The sequence below is a fragment of the Zosterops lateralis genome (genome assembly GCF_965231275.1).
Source record: "Zosterops lateralis genome assembly, chromosome: 3".
In the NCBI taxonomy this organism is placed as follows: domain Eukaryota; kingdom Metazoa; phylum Chordata; class Aves; order Passeriformes; family Zosteropidae; genus Zosterops; species Zosterops lateralis.
Genome location: NC_139764.1, coordinates 57,458,687 through 57,486,527, shown reverse-complemented (window position 1 = coordinate 57,486,527; position 27,841 = coordinate 57,458,687). Strand labels below are relative to the sequence as shown.

Genomic DNA, 27,841 nt, shown 5'->3' with positions numbered 1-27,841 from the left:
AAGTAGATAATCTCTTATTAAGCAGGAATAGTTCTTACAAGTCCGCAAATTTATCATTCACACAGTAAATTCACACAGCACAGCAGTAAAATATAACCTTAGTACAAACCTGAAGCCAAACTGATTCTGGAATACAGAGAAAGTTTGGACCCAAATCTGGAAACATAAGTCACATTTGAGATCCTCTTTTGCATTAGCCAATTAAGCACATCCCACAGACTCATGGTCATTATTTAAAAGGAGTATATGGATTATTTTGAACCTTCAGAAAAGCTAGGTCCCATCATTCTTATTTTTTATTTCAGTGTTCACTTCAGCACAATCCGTCATTAACTGTGGTTGTATGGTATATATTACTTCCGTTCAAATCCATACAAAGGCTATTTTTTCCATCTATAATTGAATAGATATAGAGCAGTTCTCAGGAAGAAGCTAGCCTGTTTGGCATATACTCTGTACTTCAGGAGACATTAGTTGTACAGCTGTCTTTAGAGCAGTATATGCATTTACCTGAAGTAATAAATTTATTTCCCTGAGAAAAGCAAAAATGGCAACTGACTGATTTACAATATATTTTTGAAGATACATAGGGCTGTATGCTAGATTTCTACTCTCCAGTAAACTATAAAGAATATTACTTCTTTACAAAAGTATAGATATATTTCTAGAGATTTCAAAAGTAAGTATATAGATTTTCTGTACAAGTGTAGAAAACCTCAATGCCAAACCACAGAGACCAATCATAAGTATAGACTCTAAAGTGCAGAGGGAAGGATGTTTACAAGAACTGAGAAAGCAGGATAAAGTCTAAGAAAGCTTAGGCCTTATCCTATAAACCACTTATTTGTGTGCTTCATATATTACATTCATAAAAGATGGCCTGAACTGTGGAATATCTCCTCCTCATCAGCATGGGAGAGACTATCCACAGAGTCCTGAGCTTTGCATCCTCACTCATGGGGAGTGAGTGCAGGGAACAGATCCCTACCAAATAAACAGGCCAAGGCTGTGGACCATTTCCTAAATAGTCCGACCTTTCCAAATAAAGACCTGCTGGAGGAGCCGTGGACACAGTGCAGTGTTCTTCTTGCCTGGAGCTGCTAATCCCTCCTGCTGCAGGAGAGAGGCAGCATCCATTGCAGCAGCCGGCAATCCAGGCACCAAAAAACACTCCGGAGGGAACTCCTCTGTTAGCCTGGTGCTTCTCAGAGGCAGATGAGTCCAGACGGGGATGCTACAAGGAAGACTGAACCTGACAAGGAAACCTGGACTCAGTGAGGCCTGCACAACTCCAGGCACGCAGCCCCTCTGTCATAACCAGATGCCTGTCTGCAAGAGGAACCGGAGCTGTGACACCGCTCCTGCCCCTCTCCCGGCATCAGCTTGAACCAATGGCTCACGCAGGTGCAGGAGGAGGACACCATTTCCCAGAGGGGCTGCCTCCTGCTCCTGAGCGCCGACAGCTCCCCCAGCCCGGCTTGTCCCCCCTTCTCCCCTCGGATCCGGGCGCTGCCCGGGGACACCGCGGGGTGTCGCCCTCGGCCCGGGCCGCAGCACAGCCCGCTCCCTCTGCGGCTGCAAAACCGGCCTCACACCGCTCCAGGTGCCACACAGACACTCATGGGACCATACACTGTCACTGCAGTGCCCTCTGTCCCTGTGCAGGAAAGCCAGAAGCTGCCACACTTCAGTCTCTTCAAGAAAGCTTTTCGGAGCCTGACCTGACTCTCAAGCGATTGCTGGAAAATTGTGTATACACAATTTTCTGTACATATCTGTATTAATTGCTTGAAGCTTTCCTTTTCAGATTTTTTTTTCCCTCGTTTTTGGAATGTTTTGGAAGCATTTTTGCAGAAATTTTCCATAATCAGGCCTAGCCAGCGTGGAAAATTTTATCCCCATCTTGCAATGTAGGCCCTAACAGCAGGAACTGCACCTGTGGGGAGCGATGGAAAGCGTCTTTACTGTCAGCTGTCACACCAGCCCTAGCAAGGTAACTACAGCCACATGGAACGGCATAAACATCTGTAGATCTGCTACTGCAGTTAAATAGGAGCATAATGTTGTGCAATTTTTCATTTCTCTTCTCTGAAGAGTCCAGATGGGCCCAGATTCATGTCGCCTACCCTTAGGTAGCCCAGGTAAGATGCTGAATTAGGGCCACTAGCCAAAGCTCTTTTCTGAGCAGCATCCCTCATTTTTAGCACCTCTCTGCAGAAATGCTTCACTAGACATACAAGACTGTACTAGAATCTTGCTTTTTCTTTTCATTAATTTCTCCAGGCTCCGTTATAAGACTACAGAGGGTGGGCAAAAACTGCTTTTCAATAATTTTTGTGGGGAGAGACAGGGACCTCCTGCTTAATTTGCTTGTGATCCCAGTCTGTCCTCCAGCCTGCTGAGTATAAGGAGCACAAGAAAAAATAGTCACTAAGAAGTTTCTCTTATCTCTCTAAGGCTCCTGAAATGGTTCATAGCTTTTGGCACACAGAGATAAGTAGCACATACTACTAAACCACGTGAGATATCTGCATTTACGTATTTAAATTTTTTTGCATGTATTATCAATATATTCCACCCAAAGAGCATATGAAAGCCCAAACATGCTTGCTATGCAGAGTACAATATAATAAGTGTTTGAAGTTTAGTTGCATTGACCATTCTGCTAAATAAAGCTATCCAGGTTGCTGGTGGTTACAACATTGCCACCAGCAGAAAGTGTGATGACTACTTCCATTTTACAAATGAGTGAAATTAAACTACAGATTCAGGCCTTAAGTCAAAATAGCTCATAACACCTATGTCACCTGTGATTTCAGGAATCCTAGCCCTTTGCTTCTCAGTGCAGAGAATTTCTCTGAAGGAAATACAGACCTCATAGACATGGAATTCCATAAAACAAACAAAACAACCAACCCAAAACCCAGCTCACTTCCACAGATTCTCCCTACAGGCATGACTGTAATACATCAGAATCAGTGAGATTAAAATCATGGACAACTTTTTCCTTTTTTTTACACCAAACATTTGAGGCAGCATGAGTTGAATATTCATTGCTAGCAGTTGCAGACTTTTGCAGAAAGCAGCAGCAGTATAATAAGCCTACGCATGGTAGAACAGTTAGAATTACAATCAGACATTGTTTTTTAAAAGGAACTCATTAAAATAATACCCTACATCTTGGCAGAGATGAAAAGCACATGATGTACACCTTTGAGTTGCTGAAGTTTTATACTTCTTTGTTATTAATTACTCCAGTGGGGTTTTTTCCCTTGAAAACGATAGGCGGTGTTTAATGATCTGTTACCCTGGGGCTGCAGTTCTCTGCTCGTGTATCTGCACGCAGCACCTTGCCCATGACTGGAAATGTGAAGCAAAGATAATGTGTATGCACAGCTCCGTTGCTTAGCAAGTACAGTTTCATTTTCTGTAGAGACAAATTAGCACTATATTTTTTATCATCTCTAGCCTACAAGTCATCGGCAAAAAAGATGTTTCAAGAACATTATAGCAGTGGAAGGCTTTGCAGAGCCTGTCAGTACACTATTCAAAGAGTTATTTGGAGTTTATTATGGGAGTTTGTTGGGAGTTTGAGGGAAAGGTGACTGCATCTCTTTCAGATAATAACAGGATCTGAAAGGTTTCTCGGCTGCTATAAATTAGCATTTTCAGCTCTGAGTGTGGTCTCCTAGAAACAGTTTATAGCTAAAGCCATACACGTTTTTCTGTTCCTGCATTGAATGGATAATAAAAGCTGGAAAATTACTGCAGGCTTTTATCGCAGAAATGTAATGAACAGAAATACCACCCCTATTAGAGATTTGCTTACACTGTTGTTATCGCTGCAGCCTGAGCAACATTTGACTGTCCAACTTTTCTCAGCAACTGCTCATCTGGATTCTCAGAATTGCTAAGATCACCAACTGAAATACCCTATGGATAATGGGAGCTGTTAAGAAGGTGCAGATTCTCAGTTCCTCAGAGAAAAAAAGTCATCCATCACCACACAAAAGAGACTGAATAGGATCACTCCAGAAGAAGTGGTTATCTTACTTCTTGGCCAGAAGTCTCTGGTACTAAAACTTAGTAATAAAAAAATATTTAACAGTTTTAAATAATTTTTTTTTAAGTTTTTACCCCAGCTCCAAGCATATGATCAGTGGGTGAAACCCAGCTCCTGAATAGATTTTTGGAACACTGGTAAACTCAGGGTACAGTACACTGCCCCACATCACAGCAGCAAGGTTAGATACTCCAGAATGGACTCCCAATAGGGAGTGTTTCCATCAGTCTCATGATAACCTTTTTCTACTGTATGTCTGTAACATCGTGCTAAAACACCTCTTTGTTACCTAAGGACATAATTCAAGTGTAGCTGTGCTTTGTCCACACCAGAGAGCAGTACCTTCACTTTGCTTGAGGCAGAGAAACTCATTTTGGGGAAATGGGAGCATTCGTGCCACGAAAGAACGCCCACACTGATACACAACCACCCCTAACACCCACAGTTGGAAGACCAAGTTGTATCCATGCACTTTGCCAAGTTGTATCCATATTAAGACTTGTATGGGTGCAGTTTGATGGAATAACCATTACACGCCTAAGCAAAATTATCTTAGCTGATTGGCAGCTTGGATTTATTTTTAATTATTTTTAAAAATCTTGCTAAAACCTTTGTTTTAAAATAAGACAGAGTTTATAGAAGTATTTTTCAAGATTTTACTGCAAACCTATGGGTCTGGTCACAAAAAAATATGATACATATAACCATGTTAATTATATTACATTACAATGATGGTATACATTACAAGTAAGTCTGTAAGTTTAAATATACATCTAGAGTTACAACTGAATGTACAGATCTTTTTTTACAATACATACAATCAGGAATGAAAATCCCTCAAACCCCAAGACCATAAATAATGCCCATTTTACAGATGATATCTCTTAAACTATTGGAAAAAAAAAAAAAAAGGAAAAAAAAAAGAAACCAACAGCTTTGACCGACTGCAGCTGGGGCATTTTGGTCCATAAAAACCCTTTCTAAAAATAGAAATCTTTTTTCGTAGCAGCAATGCTTTCTGCAAGCATTTGGATACAAGTAATTGTGAGCCCATTTCAATAATTTTAGTTGACAGTATAGATTTACAAAAGAAATTTCAAAATTACACTTAATTTATCTTCCAAATATGGAAGAAACAAACAATGCCCCACATTGTGGTATCCTGCAAGTGTCACACTGATGCTTTAAACTAAGTCCATCTGTAGTACGCAGACCACACGCATACCATTTGTTCACATAGTAAACCCACATAAATGAACTGAGAAACACACTCTGCAACAGGGAAAGCTTTGGAGCTCACAAGATCTCATCAGAAAAAAAAGGCACATTTCATAAAATCCTTATCACGTTCAGATAGATCTTCAGGCGAGGCTTTTCGAGCACGACTACAAAACAGCTTGTTCTTACTCCTACGATCTGCCGTAGCAGTCAACGGCAGCAGTCACTCTGTTTTTTCTTTCCCAAGGAGACAGCACCACTTTGGGGGAAGAACAAATGGAAATGAAAAGCCTGTAAAGCTCATTTAAGAGAGTGATGTGCTCTTCAAAAAAGCTTCCAGCAAACAGTGTAGTTGAAATTAAGGCTGCAAAGCTGCCATGGTGGAAATGTGCAAATTCTCTTTCAAGGTGACTGGTCAACTGGCAGTTCCACCAGAAGGCCAAACAAAAAATAAAAATAATAGTTGTTATTATTTTTAAAAAATAATAAAAGAAAAATGTTCACAAGAAAGAGTCCACGGGTGGGGCATATGAGAAGCCCAAAAAAGCCTCAGCAGCTTCTTTGACGCTGGCAGTGATGAGGATGCTGTCTGGGGACTGGCCAATGGAGTTAGGGACTGGTTCATCTGTAAACTCCGGATCAAAGTGTCGCAGGTCACTGGGGCCGCTCTGTGGAAAAGGGTGGAAAAGGAATTTAGACCCAAATATTTTGTGAGTGTGCAATTCAATTCAACAAACATGGAGGCAAGCACCCTTGTACGGAGACTCACAGTGTTATCATCTCAGGCCCACTGTTTAGCAGCCTTTGACAGTTTGACCTTTTTTGTATCCTGTTGCACATTGTCTCACTAAAAACAAGATGATTCGATTTAGTATGGCTGCACTCACACTAAGCTCATGCAACAGAAGCTAAATGCAAACATGCCACTCTGCCACACAGCAGGTTGCAGGAGAGGACTTTGATCTCCTAGTTATTAAATGAAGTTTATAAAATGCTCAGGAAATGATGGAGAACAACCTCCACAACCTGATTCCTCACTTTACATGTTCGTATATCTGACAAGCCAATTATAACTATGCCCTAGGGAAGATACTTGCTCTCTATACTTCAACTTCCCCTTCAATAAAATGGAGAGGCTGGGGATTATTTTAAGTTTGCTATGCAAATAAATCGTGTGAGACAACAACAACAAAAAAAACCAGCTAAATTTAGATGGATCATCAGCAAAAAGTCAATTACCACCTATTTTTAACTTTGTTTGGACAGACGCAGAGGAAAGAAAGTGGCATTCCCCAAACACAGCCATCCTGCCACTTGCCCCTGGCTCCTGGGCACCCCACAAAGACAAGGGGTAAAAAGACACTCTCCATGCACTCTATAATTAGAAGTGATACGTACCACATTTGGGTTAAAAGGGGGTGTAATCTTCTTATTAATGAGATCATCCCAGTTAATTGGGGAGAAGAAGATGTGATTCTTAATCTCCATCTGTTAAGAGAGCAAAAAATAAGATTAATTCAGACCCAAGCTAATGTGAACAGTATGGCCCAGTCATCCTCCCGCACTGCATGTGGGCACTGGCCAGTTTGCACTTACAAAGTCCTCCTTGGCACCAAGTCTCTTTGTCCTGTCCTTCTGCAAGAGGCCTTCCAGGAGATGTCTAGCCGAGTTGGTAATATTTGGCTTCAGCTGCAAGGGTTTGTTCAAGATATTGTCGTACATTTCTGCAGTGTTCCTGCTATAGAAGGGTGGCTGTGGGAAGCAGAAAAGGAGGAGTTAATGAGGCTGACAGGCAGGCATGGGGTTTCTTGTGGGGAAAGGTTGAGTAAGCTAGTTTGATCTGTCATGAAAGATTTGTTGCTTACCAAGCCATAAAGCATCTCGTACAGGACTGCTCCAAGGCACCACCAGTCCACAGTCCGATCATACGGCTGCTTATGGAGAACTTCAGGAGCAAGATACTGTGTAAGAGAAGAGAAAGAGCCATGTGAGCCATAGGGACCTTTACAATCAAGAAAGCTTCCCCATTCATGAATGAAAGCAGTTTACTGAATCCCAGCAATACCTAAGCTAAAGGAAAGCCACAATATTTTTACAAACAGGGAAATGGCTTGAGAGCTGCTCTCTTTTGCTCAGCAAGCTCCATGTGTCCTACACATCCTCACTGTCAGCCCTGTATTAGAAGGCCCATAAAGCGCCTTGCTCATGTAACCAGCCTTACACACATATGGAAAAAGTCAGTTTTCACTGATGAGAACAGCTCTTGCTGTTGCTCTGAGAGTGGGGGCCAGAGGGCAGCCATACCTCTGGTGTGCCACAGAAGGTGGAGGTCGTGCCATTGTGCTCTATGTTTTCTTTGCAGAGTCCAAAGTCAGTCAAGACAATGTGCCCCTGGGAATCAAGCAGGATGTTCTCTGGCTTCAAGTCTCTGTAGGAAGAGATGAAAGAAGATAAATGTTAGAGGAGGTGCAGTGAGAATATTTTAGGTGCAGCTGTTTACAGAAGTTCACTAACCCACAATGAAATATTAGAAGCAATTCCAAGCTCATACTGAGCTGAACTTTTCAATGCTTATTTAACAAAGCACATGTTTTCTTCTGAACAACAAACTGAACAAGGCTGCTCACCGATAAACGATGTTCAGGGAGTGCAGATAGCCCAGTGCACTGGCAATTTCAGCAGCATAAAATCGGGCTCTCGGCTCCAGGAAGCAACGCTCCCTCTGGAGATGGTAGAACAACTACAGGAGACAGAGAGAACAAAGTTCTGTGAACGGCGCCAAAGCCTCTTAACAATGCTCTTAATTAGACTCAACATATATAGCAAGGGAGAACAATAGCAGGAAATGGCCTAACGATCCTTTGGTAGTTCAAAACTTGGCAGGCAGAAACATTCAATCTAGTAACTTCTCCCCCATGACTTTTCCCCTTGCAACTTTTTTTGTATTTAAAAGGAAGGGTGAAAATGTCTACCCTACCACCATGCACATAATAGGAAATACTATTTAATTTTCTTTCTGCTTACCTCTCCACCATTGATGTAGTCCAGGACAAAATACAATTTGTCTGCAGTTTGGAAGGAAAAGTGAAGCCCAACCAGGAAGGGGTGTTTCACATTTTTCAGCAGGACATTGCGTTCTGACATAATGTGCTTCTCCTGAAAACGTCAGAAATCGTTAATATTTAGTACACTTGCTTAATAGTAGCAGTAAAAATGTTTTTGATGGACATTGCAATGGCATTATGAAGGGCAACTTACTTCCTTCTTCTTCAGGATTGCTTTTTTCTGCAGGACTTTAACAGCATAGAACTGCTCTTCTGCCTTATGCCGTGCAAGGAGGACCTGAAAATGCAGAAAAATTCCAGAACTGAGCAATACTGAAATACAGACCAACTTGTAAACACAACCATCAACAAGCCCTTACGTTAGCTGCTGAGCACTGCCACATCCCTCTGGTTCAGTGTGCAAGCCCTTTGCAGGACATGCCTGACACTGTTACCATTCTGGCAGATTAATCTAGCCCAAAGAAATTACGTCTAGTTTCTTTTTCTTCCAAAAGCAAAGCATATCTGTTCTTCCCAGAATTAGTGAACGGAATTCTCTGACTCTTTTATGACTCATTCAAATGCACGCCCCTGCTCCCTCTCCCTGCACTGGACATCAGAATGGGCTCAGGTTTGGTTTAAGTGACCACCATTCACCAAAGGCAGTACTAAACCCATTCTCCGGTATTTCACGGAAGAGCTCAAGAGTAAATAAATTTAAATTTAAAAAAAAAAAAGTTACGCTTACCTTTCCAAAACTGCCTTTTCCAATCACTTTTAAGAAATGAAAGTCTGATGGTTTGGCATGTGGGTTGGATGATGGGCCGAGATTTATTTGCTGTGAAGGACTGGGCTAGAAAAATAAACAGAAACCACATTCATTAACAGTTCAGCAGTGAGAGTCCCAACAATTTGTTTTTTAAAAACATAAATGAAGTGACGTTGAAAATAAAGATTATTATTGCCACTCCAACTTAATCTCTAACAGATATCTTAAACTAATAGGTACTGCCTATGAAGAGTCTAACAACAATAGCTTACTTAGAAGTGCTTGTTGAAGTCTTAGGCACATTCCATAATGAAGTAACACTTTTTAAACGTTTCTTTTTCGTGTTTGACACAGCAGAAGTTTCAGCCTAACCCTATTACTCTTTCTCGTTTACATTAGTGTGCTGTGAGATGCACTAATGCAACACTCATGATGCTAAATTCGCTACACTTCTATTAGTGGCTCAATTGATGTTCTAAAAACGTCACAAGGTAAAATCTACTTACCGGAGGAGAAGGATTAGCATTCATAAGTTCAGGCTCTTGAGGCTGAGAGATTTTCAAGATAGACTGAACTTCAGGGCTGCAAGGATAAGAGCACACATGATTAGGAGAGTTACCAGGAGCAGCAGGCAGATCTTTCCACCAGAGGGCAAGCACGTATCGCAGAAGAGGAGTTCTGGTTGAGCTACTACAGAAGGCAACCAAAACAGTCTATTCAATTTACGGAGTAAATTTTTTCTAGCGGCAGTGAGTTCCGTCATACAAAGAAACTTATTTATACTCTAAGTAAGGCACATAATAGGGACTAGTCACTACTGATCTCCTCTAACTTATTTATCCCAAACTCAGCTCACAGAGATTGTTGCTAAGTGAGTAACACCTCAACAAGACAAATAAACTCTTCCGTAACAGTAATGCCGGAGGAATTACAGTAAACAAACGTTAATTTTAAACTAGATCTCCCAATATCTAGTGATTCTTCTGACTGAAATCGCCCCAAAACTTCTGATACTTACTGCTTGCATGCATAGGAGTTGGTGGCTATCTTCTGAATGAAGTCGTTTAGTCCCATTCTTCTCTGCTTCATGAAAGCTATAAAGCAAAAGAGAAACAAAATCGTTAAGCCATCCTGACAGAGAAACCACAGCCCTTGAGCATCTTGGAAGAAGTCCGGACGCCGCTCACCGATGAGGATGGCCACCATGCCCCTCATCTTCGAGTAAGTCAAGGTAGGACCAGACGCCTCAGCTGCTTTCACGGTCATTTCGAAGAGAGATGAAGATAAACAGCAAGCCCACAGCACCACCAGCTCCCAGCACGGCACTGACTGGGCGCAGCCCCGACGGTGTTTAAGTGGCGGCGGCGATGGGCGGGCCCGGGGCGGGGCGGGGACGATCGCGCCCCCTCCAGTCCTTTGGGGGCGGCCAGTGCCGCCTCGGGGGACGTCGGGGGTGGGACGGGAAGGCAATCGTCGCTGACTTTACCACCTCCCCACCTTGGGCGCAACCCTCAGGGGAGCCCCCCCACAGTACCTTTGCCTCAGGATGTCGAGCATCCATAGGCAAACGCATCAAATCCCTTTTTTCTTCCTTTACAGCAAACTCCCGTTTCCCCGGCTCTCCCTCTCCCTTCTCTCCCCTCCCTCCTTTTTTTTAATCCGGCCCTACTTCTTTTACTGTTATGAAATGTGGCTCTGTCTTTATGGCTACCAACTCTTCCGAGAGTGTGGGTGTCCCCCCAGGACCCCGCAGCCGCGTCCGCTCCCGGTGCCGCCACAGCGGCTGAGCGGCGATAAGGGGCGCTGACGTTTCCCTCAAGGAGCCGCAGTGACTCACAAGAACAAAATTTCCTGCCCGGTTTTCAATAAAACAAACAAACGTCCCTTCGGTGCACTGCCCTGATCCTGGCTGGGACATAACTAAAAGGAAAAGGGAAAAAAAATGGAAGTATTTTTTAATGCTAAAAAGGGAAACAACAGGGGAGGAAAAAATAATCCGTTCCCTGAACTTGGAGGAGAGAGCAGAAATCTGCTTCTAGAAAAGGTGGGGAGATCACCGAGGGATGGACAAGTGCAGTAACGGAGGTGAAAAAAAAAAAAAAAAATAGGGAAACAGCCCCGCTCTGGAGATTTTGTTTTTACTGTACACGGTCATTTGGGAACACCGTGTACTCAGGATTTAATGGCTCAGTCGCTTCCATGCGGGCACGCCGGGGGCACAGGGGCGCTGGGGCATGCACGAAGCCCAAGGTGAAGGGATGCAGTCGGGGGAGGTGTAGCAGGGCCCTCCGCCAGGCTCCCCTGCCGGGCCGCATCCCCGCTCGCAGCCCTGGCACCCGTGCCAGGCCCGTCCGGGGGGTGCCGAGCTCCTGGCCCTACGGGCGGCTGGAACTTTCCACCCGACGGGGCGTTATCGGTGCGCGTGTCTCGCCCCGCTGTGCGAGCGAACGAACGAGCGAACGGCTGGGCCGCGGCCAGCGGCTCCAGCTGCAACCTGCCCCCGTCCTCCCCCCGCCCGGAGACCGTCTTTTTACTCTATTTTTCTTTTTTCGCTGTACCCCTGAAGCACTGGCGGCCGCTGGGCGGCATCCCTTGGCAGCCGCCCGTTCCCAGCGCCTCGGCGGGGGATGGCGAGCGCGCAGCACAGCGGCCGTCAAAGGCAGCAGCTCACCCTCAACAACAACAGGGTTGACCTGGAGAAGAGAGAGACCCCTGCGAGCTGGGCACGGGTCTTTAAAAAGCGCTGCAAAGGGAAAAAGCAAAGAGGGAGGATTGGCAGCTGCGCTCCGAGCCTCCGGTGCCCTTCCCGGAGCAAGGCGCCCTGGCCCGGCCCCGCCGTCCCGGTGCGGGAAGGGGAAGGGAGCCGGCGCCAGGGAAGGAAGCGGCGACGGGAGAAGCAAGGAAATGCGGGCTGCAGCTGGCGGGGCTCTGGCTTCTCCCACTTGTGGCTTTCCTCGCACTGTTGCACACAGAAACTGCCACTCAATCTAAGTGGAGAACAAAACATTCTCACAATAAAGTATGGGGTTCAAAACTATCCTCAAAAAAACCCCGCTTGATAGATTGAAAGAGACGCGGACAGTTTTCTCTGCCCCTTCGTACTGTTTTCAGAGTACTGCTGTTAAAAACCACTCGAGATCCACAACTGAGGGTCAACAAAATCTCTGGCATCTCCAGGCTAAGGACGATGTCCCCCGGCACGTTCCTGCCCGCTGTGCACAGTTGTAAGCGGTTCCCAGCCCCGGGCAGTGTACAGCAAATCCCACCCGCAGTTCTGCAGAGGCTGACACCGCCGCCCGCAAGCGCCCCCGCTCCAGCGGGCCACAGCAGCGCCCTCGCCCCCGCTCTGTGTCCGCCTGTCTGCACGGGCTCCGCTGCCCTGGCCAAGTCACCCGGCCTCTGGTCGTGCCAAGCGCTGCCCCGGCTCTCCCCCGCCCGCACCCGCCTGTATCCCCCGGAGCATCGCTGCGCGGGGACCGGCTGCTGGGAGGGTTTGTTGTTTTTTTTTCCCCGTGGAGAGTAGTTGTCGGGCCAGGGCGGAGCGGCGAACCCACCTTTCAGGGACGACTTCTCCTCTTTGCCCCTCATGTTGGTGCCTGCCGGGAGCCAGGGCGCGGCGCGGCGGCGCGGAGGCTGTGCCTGGGCTCCCGCTCCCGGCCGCTGCTGCGATCCCGGATAACTCCCCTTCCTGGCCGGGCGGCCCGCGGGCAGGAGGGAGGCGGCGAGGGCGGCGAGGCCGGCCGGCGCTCCGGCTGACCCCTTTATGGACGCGATATCGAGGGCGGCGGACATGCGGGAGCGTTATAAAGTTCAGCACGGGCCGCCCCGCACACTCTGCCCCGTTGCAACATCACCCTTCCAAATTACAGTAATCGGCGCGCACACAAACACACGCACGGGCGGAGCGGGGCGGGGGGGCCGCTCCGGCCCTCCCTGACCTGCCGGCCGGGGCCGGCCCTGCCCCACGGAAGCTTGTGCTGCCCACGCCGGCCCGGCCCGGCCGGGGCGGGGGGAGCGGCGGCGCACACACGGCTCGGCACACACGGGGAGCTCGCTCGGGGATGCGGCTGCCGGCCGGGCTTCCCCGCCCGCCGGATAGCGCCGGGGAGGGACCGGCGCCCCGTTCCGACCTGGCACCCCGCGCCTTCCGCCGGCAGCGCCCCGGCTCCGCTCCCCGCCCGCCGCCCGCCACCGCCCGGGCCGGCGCCGCGCACCCCCGGCCGCGCCCCAAGCGGGAGCCGCTGTCCCCCCGTGCGGCACACACACCTGCCCGATCCCGCTGCCCCCCCCCTGCTCGAGGTGCCTCGCAGCACCGATGGTAACGTGCAAGGGAGGAATGCCACCCAAGGGACCAATTATTTTATTAGTTGAAATTACTGCAGCTTTTTAAGCTGATGAACTGGGTTTCTCCAAAGCCCGGGGTGTCTAAAGTTGCGTTTTAAAACTTTTCTTTACAAGCCTCAACAGTTGAAAGGCATGAGAGAACGCAAGAAAGGAATAAGTAATCAAAGATGCCAAGTTCTATAGAAGAGCATTTCAATAAATTGCATCAAAAAATTGTATAGACAATGGCTTAGGGCTGTACAGTTAAAAAGTAAATACAGGAAAAGAATCAAAGAATTACAGTGATGTCCCACAGTCACGTTACTCTTCTACCTCAGCCTAAAAAATTGACAGACTGTCATGAAATTCTAAATAGAGTTTTTCCAAGCAAAATGAATAATAATAAAGAGGAAAGCAGATGCTGATATTGAAAAGGAAAGGGAGACTCCACAAAGAGAATATTGAAAGTTTATAAACCTCTTTGCCCCAGGATGTGCACACTCTAAAAGAATGGATGAGTTCAAGAATGGATGGACAAATCAGTAGGGAAAAAACACCCGAGGTTTAACTACGTGGACAGCATGTCTGATCTGAAATGTTCCTGGACCACAAATCCCTGTAAACCAGGGATGGGTTGGAGCATATCACTGAATAGTTGCCTGTTCTTTCCTTCTCATGTAATAATGCAATGTTAGGTAATGATAACTGACCAGCTAACCCAGTAACCCAGACTGACCTGTGTGGACCTTGGGCCCATACTGACTTTCTGACAATCTTACATTGCACTTCTGAGTGGCATGATATGCTTTTATTAGCACCAGAGTTTAACCAACTCAGAAAACTCCGGGAACTGCTGCTCACTGGCAAGAAAGAAGAGAACTGATTTTATTTGTAACCTAATGTGAAGCATTTGGCTCTGCCAAGCAACTGTATTCCATGTCAAAGTAGCACTAGGTAAACAGATGCTCATCAAGCTGTTCACCATGACAGCAACCTAGGGCCCCGCATCTAGGCCCTGAGAAATGCAGGAAAACAGAGGCTTTGCTGGAACCATGGGAGACTTAGGCAGAGGCCAGAGCAGACACAACATGCTGGTTTACTGGTATGGGTCACCCCAAGGTCCTGCTGACACACAGATTGGGACATACCTGAAGTACTGCCAGGAGGGATGTGAATTGATTTATCTTAAAGAATGAGCAGCATCACTAGCTTGGGCCTGTATTGCTCAAAGCAGTTCAAAACACATTCAGCAGTAGCTGAGCTGTGTAAATTTGTCTCCCCAGAAAAGCTGCACCATTTGGAGGGTTTATTCATCTGTGGCAGGCAGGCAGTTATTAGTCCTGCCGGTCACTGCTTTCAGGGCACACAGAAACTTCTCCCTCTTGCCCTTCAGGAAGGTCAGAGGCTTCAGCAGCCCACATGGTAACAGGAACCTGTGAGCTCTCTTCTGATTCTGTCCTGATCCTCATTGTCTGATGTGAAATCCAGTGCCTCAATCCTTCAGGAATTCAATTCTCCAATAGCTTCTGAACTTCAGTTTGGCAATGAGTTCAATGCTGAATAAATGAATTCCTGCTTACTTATCTTGCTGAATCAAGACCTTAGGATGCAGCAGGTTCCTAGAATTACTTGGCTAACTCTGGAAGGAAACTTCTTCAAATTCTGCAAATATTTTCAGCGCTATTTGGCTTTGGGTTAATTAAATGAAGTTCAGGCTTTGGACTGCAGGAACAACACAGCCCTCAATTACAGAAGACAATGGCACTCCTTAACAGCATCTGTCTTATGAAGCAAAATCTCTGAAGTTTTTATTTTCCTTTGGTAAATCCTTCCTGAACAAACAAGTCTCCGACCTTGTAATTAAGTTTCATGTTCAACAGCCAAAACTCTCAGTCGAGACCTTCAGGCTGCCCCCACAAATGATGTCTATGAGTAGCAGCAAACAGATAAGGAACTGAGTAACAGCTTTAACGACAGAAATTTTAAATCAGGAGCTTTTGAATGCTGTCAACAAGTCTGCTAGACATTGTTTTGACAGGAGGTTTATTGACTGAAGCCCCTACTGATCTGGAAACATCTAATTGATTTCAGTGTCATATTTTGTCAAATACAAATTTGGTGCATCTTTTATTTCCCTTTTCTGATGCTTACAGAGCAGGTTTACTGCATTGTCAATAAGAGGCTTTAGTGCCAAGGGATTATGCTCACAGGATCACAGAGTGATGCAGGGCTGTGCTGAGAAAAAAAGTAATTCCCATCCTTGTAGAAACCAGTGGAAAATTACAGCATTCTTTAGATGAACTGACCTCCAGTTAAAATAGCTGATAAACAGTACCCTGACCTCCATTTTAGTTCCAGCGCATGGATTTGAGTCTAACGCAGTTGTTGTCACTGAGACTTTATGAGTAAATGTTGCAGGTATTTCAGCCTGTAGCAGTTAGGGAGGGATGACTGCAGAAAAACCCTATTTGTGTGCCTTCCTCTGAGTGTGTCTTCCTGGGAGTGTGCCACCCCAAGGTTAATAAAAGTCCTTGCAATATTGTGTAGTCTGTCTAGCTTAGGGTTCTCATAAAACCGCATTGGATGACAGATATTTAAATTCATTATTGGTATTATGAACTTTAATGTGCTGTGACTGCACAAAATCCGGTCTTATCAGAACTGAATAGTGCTAGTATGGAAAAGGAGGTGAAAACATATGATGGAAAAGTGATGAAAAACAAGTAATGAGAAAAATGAACATTCTTAGTGATGCCATGAGTTCAGTCTGCTGGTTTCCTTTGGTCACAAGGCAGCCTTATGTGAGGAGTTCCAGAATAAACAGTGTAAACATATACTGTCGGCTGACTCTTGCACTCAGTTTTTTTCTTCCAAAAGTTTAATTTTTAAAGGATAATAGCAGAACGTCATTTGGGCATTTTCCATCAAGGACATAATCTGAACATATTTCCTTGCATATCTTGCATGAAATAGATGAAAAACAATTGTCAGCTGAACTAACTTAGCTATGGGGTCATCTCCTTTTCCCTTATCTCTTCATCTAGTGTTCCACTGGATGTTGTCGACCATGATATCTCAATGTCCTTTATGTGTATACAAAACCCCCATCATCATGATTATCAGCAGCAGCAGCTCATTATCTTAAAAGAAAAGATCTCTTTAAGCCTGTAAGTCCTCCAGCAACCTTGGAGATAAGGTAATAAGTGATGTAAATAGTGAGAGAATTTGTCAAAGAGAGGAATTTTTGCTGGAGAGAAGTTCAGCTGGGGCCTAACTCAAAACAAGTTCAATTCTTGGCGATGTGAAAAGAGAGGCCTGATAAAGGAAGACGAACAATGCCAGGTGTAAATGCTTTTCCTCTTGGTGATACCATCGTGTCTCTTGCCATTACATTGAGTTTCAATATTCCTTACTATTTTTAGGAGGTTTTCTGTCAAGAAGTGTTAAAAGGTGTCCCGGGCAGAAGGATGCAAAATCTGCATGTTGAACAGGGCTTTATCTATAGTGATTTGTGTTTAGTGATTTATAATTTTAGGAGATACTGGGCCCCTTGCAGAACCCAGATAAATGTGGGGTTATTAGAATATTTCTGAGTATAGATTAATTAGTCTAAGCTAGAGAGCGAGGGGAAAAGTGTTAATTTTGCCCTAGGTAACTGGTCCAAAATAGAGTAAAAATATTTATATATTCATTCATAATATGTTTACCTTCCTTAGGTTTTGGTACTAAAGTTAGGAACATAGTCACCAAATGTACCCTCCTTCGTCAAAAGAGACAGATAAGCACCCTGTCGGCAACTCAGTGCATCTGTGGCCTGAATCAAGCAGTGTCTGCTGTTTAGTTGAAGGAGTTTGGTCCTGAAACCCACAGATAAGTAGAGGTTGATATGAATTATGGGTGATTTTTTTCCCTTATTTATGAAGTTTTACATGTAAAAGATATGGAATCACTTTAGAGAATCATTTTGTCAACATACACTGAGAGAACTGGTCATTTTATTCCTGATCTGTATGTATTTACTTAAAAGAAAAAATTCTGTGGGAAGTGTAAACACCACGTATGTTAGCTAGAGATTCCCAGCCTTAGTCCAGTTCAGTTATGGACCTGAAAGTTACATTGTTAGAAGTCTCGTTAGTGCTCCTCAAGGTTGAATTATCCATGTTATCTTCCACCTAGCAGCCCTGTGTGGTTATGTGTTGCAGTAGATATACAAGACATACCAGTTTTCTTGAAATTAATTGACATTATCTTGCCTTGCACTGTGCCTGACATCATCTCAGAGAGATGTGAAAATATTAGTTCTATTTTACAAAGGTGGGAATTGAACCACAGGGTAGACAATGTGTCTCATCTGTGGCAGAACCAAAAATTAAATGCTGAGCTAACTTTCTCCCATTCTAGTATCTGAATTAAGATTACTGTACAGCCACATATATCCCATATCTGCCAACCTTATTTGTGTGATTACATGCATTGTAAACAGACAGTTTTGGATGGCAAGAGCCAGAGCAGGCACTGGAGGCATTTGCTGTACCTTGGAGGAATGCTGCTGAGATATCTGATATTACTATAAGCCTGATTCCCTTCCCAGCAGGAGCCACCTATCACAGTGAAAAATGAGAGAGTTGGAACACTGGCACCTAAAAGGCTGTTATTCCAGGAAGAACCTGAATCTAGATTTGTGGGGAAGGAAATATAACCACATTCACATTGAGCTGGCAACTGCTAGCATCACCTGCCACTATCCAACATGTTGGAAGTGCCAGGAAAGTGCTTTTCCCACAGCACACAATCACCATAAAGAATATTACAGTAAGACAAAGAAGTCCCACAGCTGTTTCATAGGCAGACATAGAAAGAAAAAGCCACAAATATTCCCAGCACTAATTTATCTTTTTAGTTCCAGATGCCATTTTCAAACCTGTTCAGTCATTCACTGCACTGTGAATCTCCTTGTAGTGTTACAATTAGTCCATTTTTTAACACCTTGAGCCCTAAAGTGAATTGGAAACCTTTGATATGGACTTTATTTACTTTGCTAGAGGTTGCTTTTAGTTTTTTGTAAATGTATGACTCCACAAAGAAAAGCTCCAGTGTTTTGTCCATAGGTTTACTGGACTTCAAGACCAAAAAAAGATGCTGGAACATATAACCTGGCTGTCTGCAAAACAGCTCTTGCATTTGCTGCTATGTATATCAGGTCCAACAACTTTACCTCTGAGGTTTCTTGCCTCTTCCTCTTAACTCATATTTGACTATCTCCAAATTTTCATCCAACTCAAGGATAAGAATCAGGAGGTTTGACAAGCACAGACATCCACCCATGCACAGTCATGCAGTGGACCACAGGCTGTGAGTATATGACCTTTCCAGCCTTCAGCAAAGGCTTCCTCGCCCCCATGCATCTGCATCTGCTCATCAGCACCCACGTGGTGGGTGTTACCAACCCTTGGATCAGCTGGCAGATCTCCATGTGGGAGCTCCCACTGACTTGCTTTAGTCAGCCAGGTGATGAGCAACTGGGCAGAGCCTCTTCAGCTTGCACAGCTGAAGCTGGAGGCACACATGTCCCAGCCCACTTAGTGGGCAAGGCATAGTGTTATTGATCTGACATACCTTCACTGCATTGTTATTTTAAACTTCTAAAAAGAAAAGGAATACAAATTTGAAAGTGTGCCATGCTCCAAGTAGTTGTGATACTTCTGTAATGCTCCTGTCAGAACCTGATAATATGATTTTTTTTCAGAAAATGCTTGCATGCAGGAATGGGTCTAGCTTATTGGATTGTTGGTGAATGCAGTGTGGCTGGTACATAACTCTCAGTGTGACACTAATCTCCATACCCTCACTGAGATGACCAAAACACCTCTCTGTCTAGTTGAATATAATGCCTCGATCTTTCACACAAGACAACTAAAGAATTTTATTTTAGGTTTTGTTTTGTTTTTAATAAAAGGAAAAGAATCAACCATCTCTATGTATTTTCAACAGTGCATCAGAAAAATTGAGTCCTGGAACTCTGACTTGTTGTGAACGTGCCTTAGCTTGATGCAATATAGGGAACATTACTAAGCAGCTTGTATTTTGTTGACAGTGGAGTTCTTTAGAAAAACAGATAAAGTGCCAGGTGAAGAAATAAAAGCATAAAGAGATTAAGCAAAGCACTGTCCAATTAGATAGGAGGTTGAAAACAGGACTTTCTGCATTTGGTGTTCTAGCACTAGTATAGACAGATAAACCAGTGAGGGCAAATTTAAAGCTTGAATGCAGAAAGGCTAAGCATAATTTAGCTGCCAATGACAGCATTTAGTCACTTGCAAAGCATAGCACTATGGGTGCTCTAGACTCTACTAGAGTTCCCTGTAACTATAGAGATTTCTCTGTAGTTATAGGGAACTCTCTTACCAGTGCTGTTATTCATGATTTTCACTTAGCAAAGATTTTCACTTATGTATGCTTTTATCCTGAGCCCTTTAATTCAAACAGACAAATATTAACAATGACATTTTAAAGAATGAGAAGATGGGGAAGTTGGATGACTTGGGTCACTGTCATATGATGAGCTTGAAATAGAATAAACCTTTTGTGAGGCTTGTGACTTTCAATCCCATGCTCAACTCATTGGACATATAGCCCACCGCCTACAAGGCAAAACCAGACAGCAGTTTTGCTCCTTTGGTGACTGACCCAGACTGACTGACTCAAAAGAGTGGTTTAAATTGCAACTACTGGACTCAGGATCAAAGTCAAATGCTGTCTTCTTCCCAGTTTCATGAGGTTTGAAAGTAGCACTCTGGTTTTGACCTATCCACAGTTTTGCGTTCCTAAGTGCTTAGTGTCAGACAAGGGCCACAGAAAGGAAAGACATTTCTGAGAAAGGAGGGAAAAGTGTTAGTGCCAGTGTTTGAGATATAAAAGTATGAAATATGCAATGATCTGCATATGCTAGATTTATCTGAGTAGTAACTCTATATCTGCCTAATCCTATTTTGATTTCACTATATCTGTTTCAAAATGGATAGTACAGGGTAGTGAAGTATGCTCAGCTTTGTCTGGAGATAGCATTGTGAAGTACTCTTTACACACCACAGTTTTCTCATATTTAGTATTACATGTATATATATATGTACACACATGTGATTGTGCATTTAATTAAATATTTATTCCATCTTGTTTAACTCTTCTGTGTTGAACAGCATACACAGAACTTACAACTCTTTCATCCAGTCTCAGTTCACACTGATGAAAGGTCTGTAAATACTCAACCCAGAGCATTCACCTTGATTATTTATTTCAAGTGTATTTGTCTTTAGGTGTTGCAACCACAACTAGTAAACTTCCAAGCCACTTTGGCTGTGTGAATTGAATCATAGAATAATATAAAATGACTCCTATATTGTGCTCACTGAAACATATGTACAGTAGTGACTAATGAACTAATGAACGTATTTGTTAAAAACAGCTTAACAGGAAAATGTGTTTTGTTCTTGGAGTGGAAGAAAGTCTATTATGAAGTTAGAAACTGTGAGAACCAACATTATTTCTTTAATATAATGAGTGTTTTCTCTTTTTACACATTTTTATTCTCAGATGTGGTGTTTTTAAATATTGAAGAATATTATGAGGCTGATACATCAGGTCCCACTTTATTGTATAAGCCTATTTGTGGCTGCCAGGAAAGGGCATAAACTTCTCTGAGCATTTCTCAGTATCTTTGCCTTTAACAGTGTCTCTCAAGTCCTGTTAATTCAGGGATTACTTAGTTTTCTTTTGAAAACTATCAATGGATCACCTTATCCAGCACAGCTATAAGATTCAAATTCACAAAAAAAAACCCTCTAATGAAGCTAAGCTTTGGACATTCACTCAGTTGCCTTTATCAAGAGTGTTTTGAGAATATTATTTCATTTATTTCTATGTTTCTTTTGCTTTACGATTACTCAGAAAAAAATTACAGCTTTGTTTAACTGATGTTCAATGGACTTCTAGTACTGTCAAAGACTGTGAGACACCTCTGAATGGTATCTAACATGAACCATTACTGGAGATGAGATCCTGGACCATGAGAATATTTGCTTGGAAGAAAGAGGCAATTTAAATGCTCTTTAAGCAATTTAAGAATGCTAAATTGATTCAAAACTATTTTGTCAATATATTTCAGCTATTGACTTGTAAAAAGTCCTGTTTCGTAAGACACTGTCATTTTCACGGGAGATCTTAAAATAGATTTCAAAATCATATTTTACTCTGAATTGGCTCCACAGGAAGAAATGCAGGCTTCCAGGCTATGTGCCATCATCCACGAGCATGGCTCAGCATCCTGACACTTCTGTGGGGCCAGCTTACAAGAAATGTGGAACTGCTGAGATGCTGAATTCTTTTCACAACACAAAATGTTTAGATTGCTAAGAAAGAGAAAAAAAAAAAAAAAAAGGAACTAATGTGGGAGTGTGTGGGGAACTCCATATAGAAAGAGGAAGTATCGTGTGACTGATCAGGAAATGGGTACAAAACATGTGTTTTGGTAGTATTTTCACTTGTTTTGGGGGCATTTCCATAGAGAACTGGAATCTGGCCCTGCATTTAGGTATTACTTCACTCCAGAGTGAAAGGCAGGCACTAATTTGGAGTGAAACACACCAGCTGTCAGCCTTTGCACATAGCAACACAGCACAACAGCTGAAGGCAGGTCGCACAAACACAACATCCCACGGAAATAGCAGTGTTGTAGAGCCATCCTGGGCTTCAAGAATCAACAAACAATGCTCTGACTTCTATAAAAAGAGAAACGCTGATTTTCCAGCCTGTATTTTCTGAGAGGAATTTGTTCTCTTTTACCTCCAAGAACTCTGAGATACATCTGTGCTACAAAAATTCCAGGGAAATATGCACAGCAGCAAGGTGCAAACATGATGAAAGCCCTTTCTGATCCTGCCTGCCAAGGCATTTCTTTACCATGCACAGATTTGAAAGAATAGAAATTTAGCCCTCATCTTCCCATAAACATTATCTAGTCTGGAGTACACTGCCAACCCTTATGACGTCAGGGCTGTTCACTCCTTTGGTTTTGTCATATGATTTTTTTTTCCAGAACCAAGGAAAAAGTCCAATAATATGACAGTTCTTCTTGTGTAAAGTAACTTTCTGCTTATTCATTTTCTGTTGAGCAAGTTGCTGTTAGTCAGATGTTTGCAGAGTTGTGGGGAGGGTAGTATACTGCCCTCAACGCAATGAAGTCATTTTTAGAGGAAGTCCTTGTACGGACAATTTGTTCATTGTTTTGGAAGACTTCAAATAGCATTTCCAGGAGGGCCAATTCGAATTCCAGATTTGATTCCCCTTATTAAGTCATTCCTCAGTCAGCTGGGAGGCAGAGGCAAGCTTGGGTATGCTGGTGCAAGTGAGATGCACAGAAAGCTGAGACAAAATCCCTAACAGAGGATATTTTGGACCTTCCACTCCAAAACAGAAATGTAATTCTCCTGCAGAATTATAAAGGGACCGAAATAAATGAAAGATATATTTCAAGGGCTGTCATCATAAAGCTCTTGAGCAGCATGCTCTATGATGTAGAGCGAGACAATTATTTGGAGGACTCTTTGCCACTGTCTTTCCCCTCTCTGGAGAATGAAACCTTTTAGCTTAAATTATTTCAAACTTGACCTATCCCCATTTGCTAAGTAGATCACATTAGTCTACATTTCTCTAGATCACAGTGTACCAAAAGTGTCATGGTGTAATTTCCTACACGCTCCCTTGGTCTTCGTCATATCTTCTTTCTCAGCTTTGTATTTTTCCTCTGTTTTCCTTCCAACATTTCCACTACTTCTTGGAGTGATATTTTTCCCTTAACGTGCTTCTTCTTTTCACCTTCTTTTCTCTCTCAGGCCTTTCTTTCTTCCTGGCTGCTTCAAGTTGAAGCCAGCCAACATCATCAGCTACAGTCACCTTCAGTGGAACATCATGAGTACAAAGTCATCTTCAAAATTATTTGAGATCATTTCTCATGATTTTGTTTCACAGAGTGAAGTCAAATAGACTGTGGAAAGTAGGACAGTTTTAGCCATCCACTTAAAGAAAGATGTTCAGAGACTGGAGGGAGCCAGAGTGGAGGGCTATCAAGGTTCTAGTGCACAGGACCACTGAGGAGAGGCTGAAGAGCTGAGCTTGTATAATCTGATGAAGATGAGGCCAAAAGCAATTGAACAGCAGCCTATGACTTAATGATCAAGAGATCTATGACACCAGATCAAACTCTTCCCAGTGTTGACAGAAAGGTGCAAGAGGGGGCAATGGCAGCAAGATGAATGTTCAGCCTGGCTATTAGGAAACAAAATGCCCACCTGGAGCAGAGAGCAGTCTGGGTACAGGTTGCTTTGAGGGCTGGAGGAAACCCTGTCCCTGGAGGTTTCTGAGCTTTGACCAGACAAAATCCACATTGACCTCCTCCAGCACTGATCATAGTTGGGGCTTGGAGAGGGATGGATGATCCACAGGGCCCCCCTAGACAACACTAGAACACCAAAAACATGTATTTGTCCCCTCAAAACACTTATAGTTCTTCGGGTTGTCCCTCATTTAGCCAATCCCTCCTGAATGGGAAGAGGAAGAATATATTTTTTTCTTTTTTTTAAGAGAAGGATCATATAAACCAACTAGAACAGTTAAGTTATTAAATAAGTATAATATCTCTAACTCTTGCTTTAAATGGAATACATCTCATGCAGATAGTGTGCCTTCAATTTTTACTCCTTTTCAAAACTACATTTGTGCAAGTGCTGGAAGATGTGCAGGCAGAGCACAATGCTGAGAGCTCAGGAAGCATGCCCAGCAGAGCAGAACCTGTACTTTCTGTTGTTAAAACTACGTTGGAATTCTGATGTTATATACTAACAGACCTATGGAGAAATATCTCTGTCCCCTAGCCAGGCTGGTGTTGAGGTCAAGGGTATATATTGAGCCTAGGCTGTGGTAAGTCACTCGGTATTAGAATGTATACTCTCAGTTCTACAAACCAGTGCAGACACTGAATTTTATTTTTAGGTAGACAAGTAGCCTTCTTAGTTTTAGTGGGATGATTCACATCCATGTAGTGATGTGGCTGTGTGCTTTTGGAATGAACGTTCTTTATTCGTTGTTTCAATATTTGTGTCTTTTCTCTGAGTTATTCTAATGAAATCTGTGTTCAATTATTTTTTCCCCTGGGGCTGTCTACTGTCATCCAATGCTTTTTATGGAGAGATGTTTCTTTTAAAATTTTTAACTCCTTGGTATGAATAAATTCACTTATTTTTACTGGGATGCTGTAAATACTTTGTATAGGACAGGTTGTGAGCCAAAGTCTTGCATTTTATTTTGATATATTTGTAATCTTATTTTTTGTCCAGCCATATTAAAAGCAACAGCAATTTTCCATTCTGTTTTAATTTGCAGTAGATGAGTTTATGGTGCTGTGTTTTACACAGACAAGAGCTTGTGTTCTTCAGTAATTATTTCAAAACAATGCTGTTCAAATGATGTGATAGACTAAATGAAAATGATATAATATCTCAGGTAAACTGAGCCATTTTGCTAGACCATATTAAATTCTGATTATATTAAAAGGTTTTTAATTAATTTCCCTCATTACTGAACAGATTTACAAATCACCTTCTGAGAAGTACAGTGACAAAACATATATAAGTATCTGCTTGAGACTACAGACCATATCAAGGAGCATTGTGATTATTGATATAATTTAAAATTAATCTATGCCATTGACTGAGATCACACCCTGTGGTCCACTAATTCCTAAAAAGTGGGAAGATTTCTGAGGTTTTCCAACAGTCTTAGACATCCGTCATCGCTACGGTTTACATGGAAAAGTTTAAAACATAGTTTCTTCTCCACATGAACAAAAGTCTCTCATCTCCTGTGCAGCAGCTGAAGAAGCAAAAGGTGTCCTTGAAGAGGCTTTCAACTCTTTCCTAAGGCAAGCCTCTGGGGATAGCCTGCTCTCTGGAAAGGGCTTGAAAGGGAATTAGGGGATAGTGCTTAGCAAGCCTTAGTTAGCCCTTCTCTCTTCTGAAACACATTTACCTCAGAGCTTTTGCATTGGTGTGAAAAGGATTCCAAGTCTCCTCAGTGAGGCTGTTCTGTTACTGGATCTGTTTGTCCTGTGTGATGCTAAGGGCTGATGGATTCCAGCATGCTGCTACTTTATATTCTGCCTTGGTTGGGTTCCCCTCTCCTGGACAAACCTGAACCTTTGAAAAGTGAAGTCACACAGATTTCTCTTGCAAAGTGTATTGCAGAAAAACATAATACAGAGAAACCTTGAGCTACCACTACTAAACAAAAAATTGTATTTTTTCCTTGTAAGGAAGCAACATAAGCTCACGCCCACTGTCAAGGTCACTTTTACAAGCAACATTAAAAAATACTGAAAATTATAGCAACTTTTACGATAGAATCTTCATTCAATATGACCTTTTTAATTAGCTTATTTCAATGTCTGTAAAATTCAAAGCAATAGTTCTCCTTGGACAGGAGCCAATCAATAGAAATGAACAACCAGGAGACCTCTGATACTCAGCTTCTGTTCTGTGCAACATTTTCCTAGAGTTTAACCGTATTAGTCTTGCAACAACCCATGCATTTATGTGATTTATTGCTGAGCTGTGTCCATAACGCACAAACAGCTTGTAGATAATGGCCCCTGTACTGCTTTTCATATGATACTCTCCTATAATGCCTGGAGGTCTTGCCAAAGTGTGGATCCCTGCTGAGGAAACAGGACCTCAAACATAATAAAGTCACAGTTTGGATACAGTCTGGAAGGGATACTGTGAAGGAAATGTTAGGGCAAGGGAAAAGGTCAGATCTGGGTATGGGTGCCTCCTCATCACCCTGCTATTTTCTCCAGTGATGTCTTTCTCATCCTCTTGCTTTTCCTTGCCTTCATCCCCCACAACTGCAGCAATGTAGAAGATCCTCTGGGAACCTCACTTAATGCCACACTCTGAAGGAAATCCTCCAGGGCCCTGGTTTGACCAATTTGGTGCTGACCTCCTTCATCATATAGTATGGTAGGTCAGGTGTCAGATTTATAAATCAATGGGAAAAGATGCAAATTAAAACAAATAAAGTGTTAAACCCCACAAGTACTTAGTTCTGTGTTATATCTGCATGGACTGTCCAGGAAAATGGATGTTGAGGATTCCACACTAGTCAATATCACCAAGAATAAGTTAAACCAGCTCATTCAGCCTTCCTTTATAGTCAAGGGAGAGAAAAGGACACAGAGAGGGACTGATTCTTCTCCTCTTCAGCCAATTCTCCTGTAAGTCAGAAGAACGGTATGTGTTCTTTGTCACAAAAAGCAGTGACAACTGTGACAGCATCACCCCCTTTGCGAGGGTCTGAAGTCAAGAGAAATGATGCTTTTGGTTTTTATTTGAGAAAAATTCTTCAGAGCTACAAGTATTGGAAGCACAGTTTTTCACAAAAAAAACTTAGAACATGAAGTCATCACAGATCTTCCATATTGCAGCATCTGAGTCTGCATGGAGTTCTGTTTCCTGTCTGACACCAGTGGCTGAAGGATCAGCTCCAGGTTGTCCTGCAGGTAAATCTGGAAGTACTTCCCATGTCTTCAATCCAGACTGTTACATTTCTTTTTTACTGCAAGTTCAGTATGACACATAGAGAGACAGGTATATTAACTGCAATTAAACTTTATTAGACCTTTGATCTGCTACCATGTGGTAGTGTATAAATTAATGCATTAAAAGAAAAATCAAATGTAAAATAATTATCTTCTTAAAGTTGCAAAGCTGAATTTCAAGCTGTGCCTTTAGAGCATTTTTGTCACATTTTTAATTGAGCTAGCTTTTGTGTCAGGAAATATGGCTTTATTGGAAAAGATGAGGGAAAAGTAGGAAAAAAGCTGATGTTTCATCAAACTGAGAAATGCCATGGGCATGAAATTGTAATCTCTACAACTGACAGTTGTGTCCTGGCAGAAGAACCCTTAAACTTCAACTACTCTGGGACAAGGTCCAGATTAGTAAGCCGTGAGCACTTTTTCTGCTTTAACTGAAATTAGCCTGGATACCCAATTAATGTGGGGAATAAAAAGAACAGCCAGCGTCCCCATCTCATCACCACTGCCAAGAAGTGGTGCCTAAATACTGTATTTTTAACTGGGTCACTCCCCAGATGTGGTTTCATGTGTAGCCAGCTGTGAACTTGACTGAGAAGACAATAACTTGGTAGTGAAGAGAGAGCAGGAGCCAGCAAAAGGACATTAAGAGCCCTCCTACCGCACATACAGCTCGTGGTGGGGTAATCACTGGCCTAGTGCACTTCAGGCAGAAAAAAACACTACTTGAATCAGTTAAATCAGCTTCCCTGTGTGGACTCTCATATTTCTGAAAAAAATGT

The 27,841-nt window shown here is 43.1% G+C and overlaps 1 protein-coding gene across 2 annotated transcripts; it reads right to left on the bottom strand.

The window, feature by feature from the left end:
- Positions 1–4,705: 4,705 nt before the first annotated feature.
- Positions 4,706–12,969, bottom strand: SGK1 (serum/glucocorticoid regulated kinase 1). Of its 2 annotated transcripts, none has more exons than XM_083858004.1 (12): positions 12,649–12,969; positions 10,113–10,188; positions 9,601–9,676; positions 9,074–9,178; positions 8,540–8,623; positions 8,306–8,437; positions 7,909–8,021; positions 7,586–7,709; positions 7,147–7,242; positions 6,878–7,033; positions 6,680–6,769; positions 4,706–5,949 (listed from the first exon to the last, which is right to left on the bottom strand). In XM_083858004.1, exons 1-12 carry the CDS (start codon positions 12,884–12,886, stop codon positions 5,782–5,784), a joined length of 1,458 nt encoding a protein of 485 aa, XP_083714130.1. In that variant the 5' UTR covers positions 12,887–12,969; the 3' UTR covers positions 4,706–5,781. The 2 variants fall into 2 exon arrangements, with proteins under 2 accessions (XP_083714130.1, XP_083714131.1); XM_083858005.1 differs by lacking the exon at positions 12,649–12,969 and adding an exon at positions 10,282–10,434.
- Between the last annotated feature and the right edge of the window lie 14,872 nt (positions 12,970–27,841).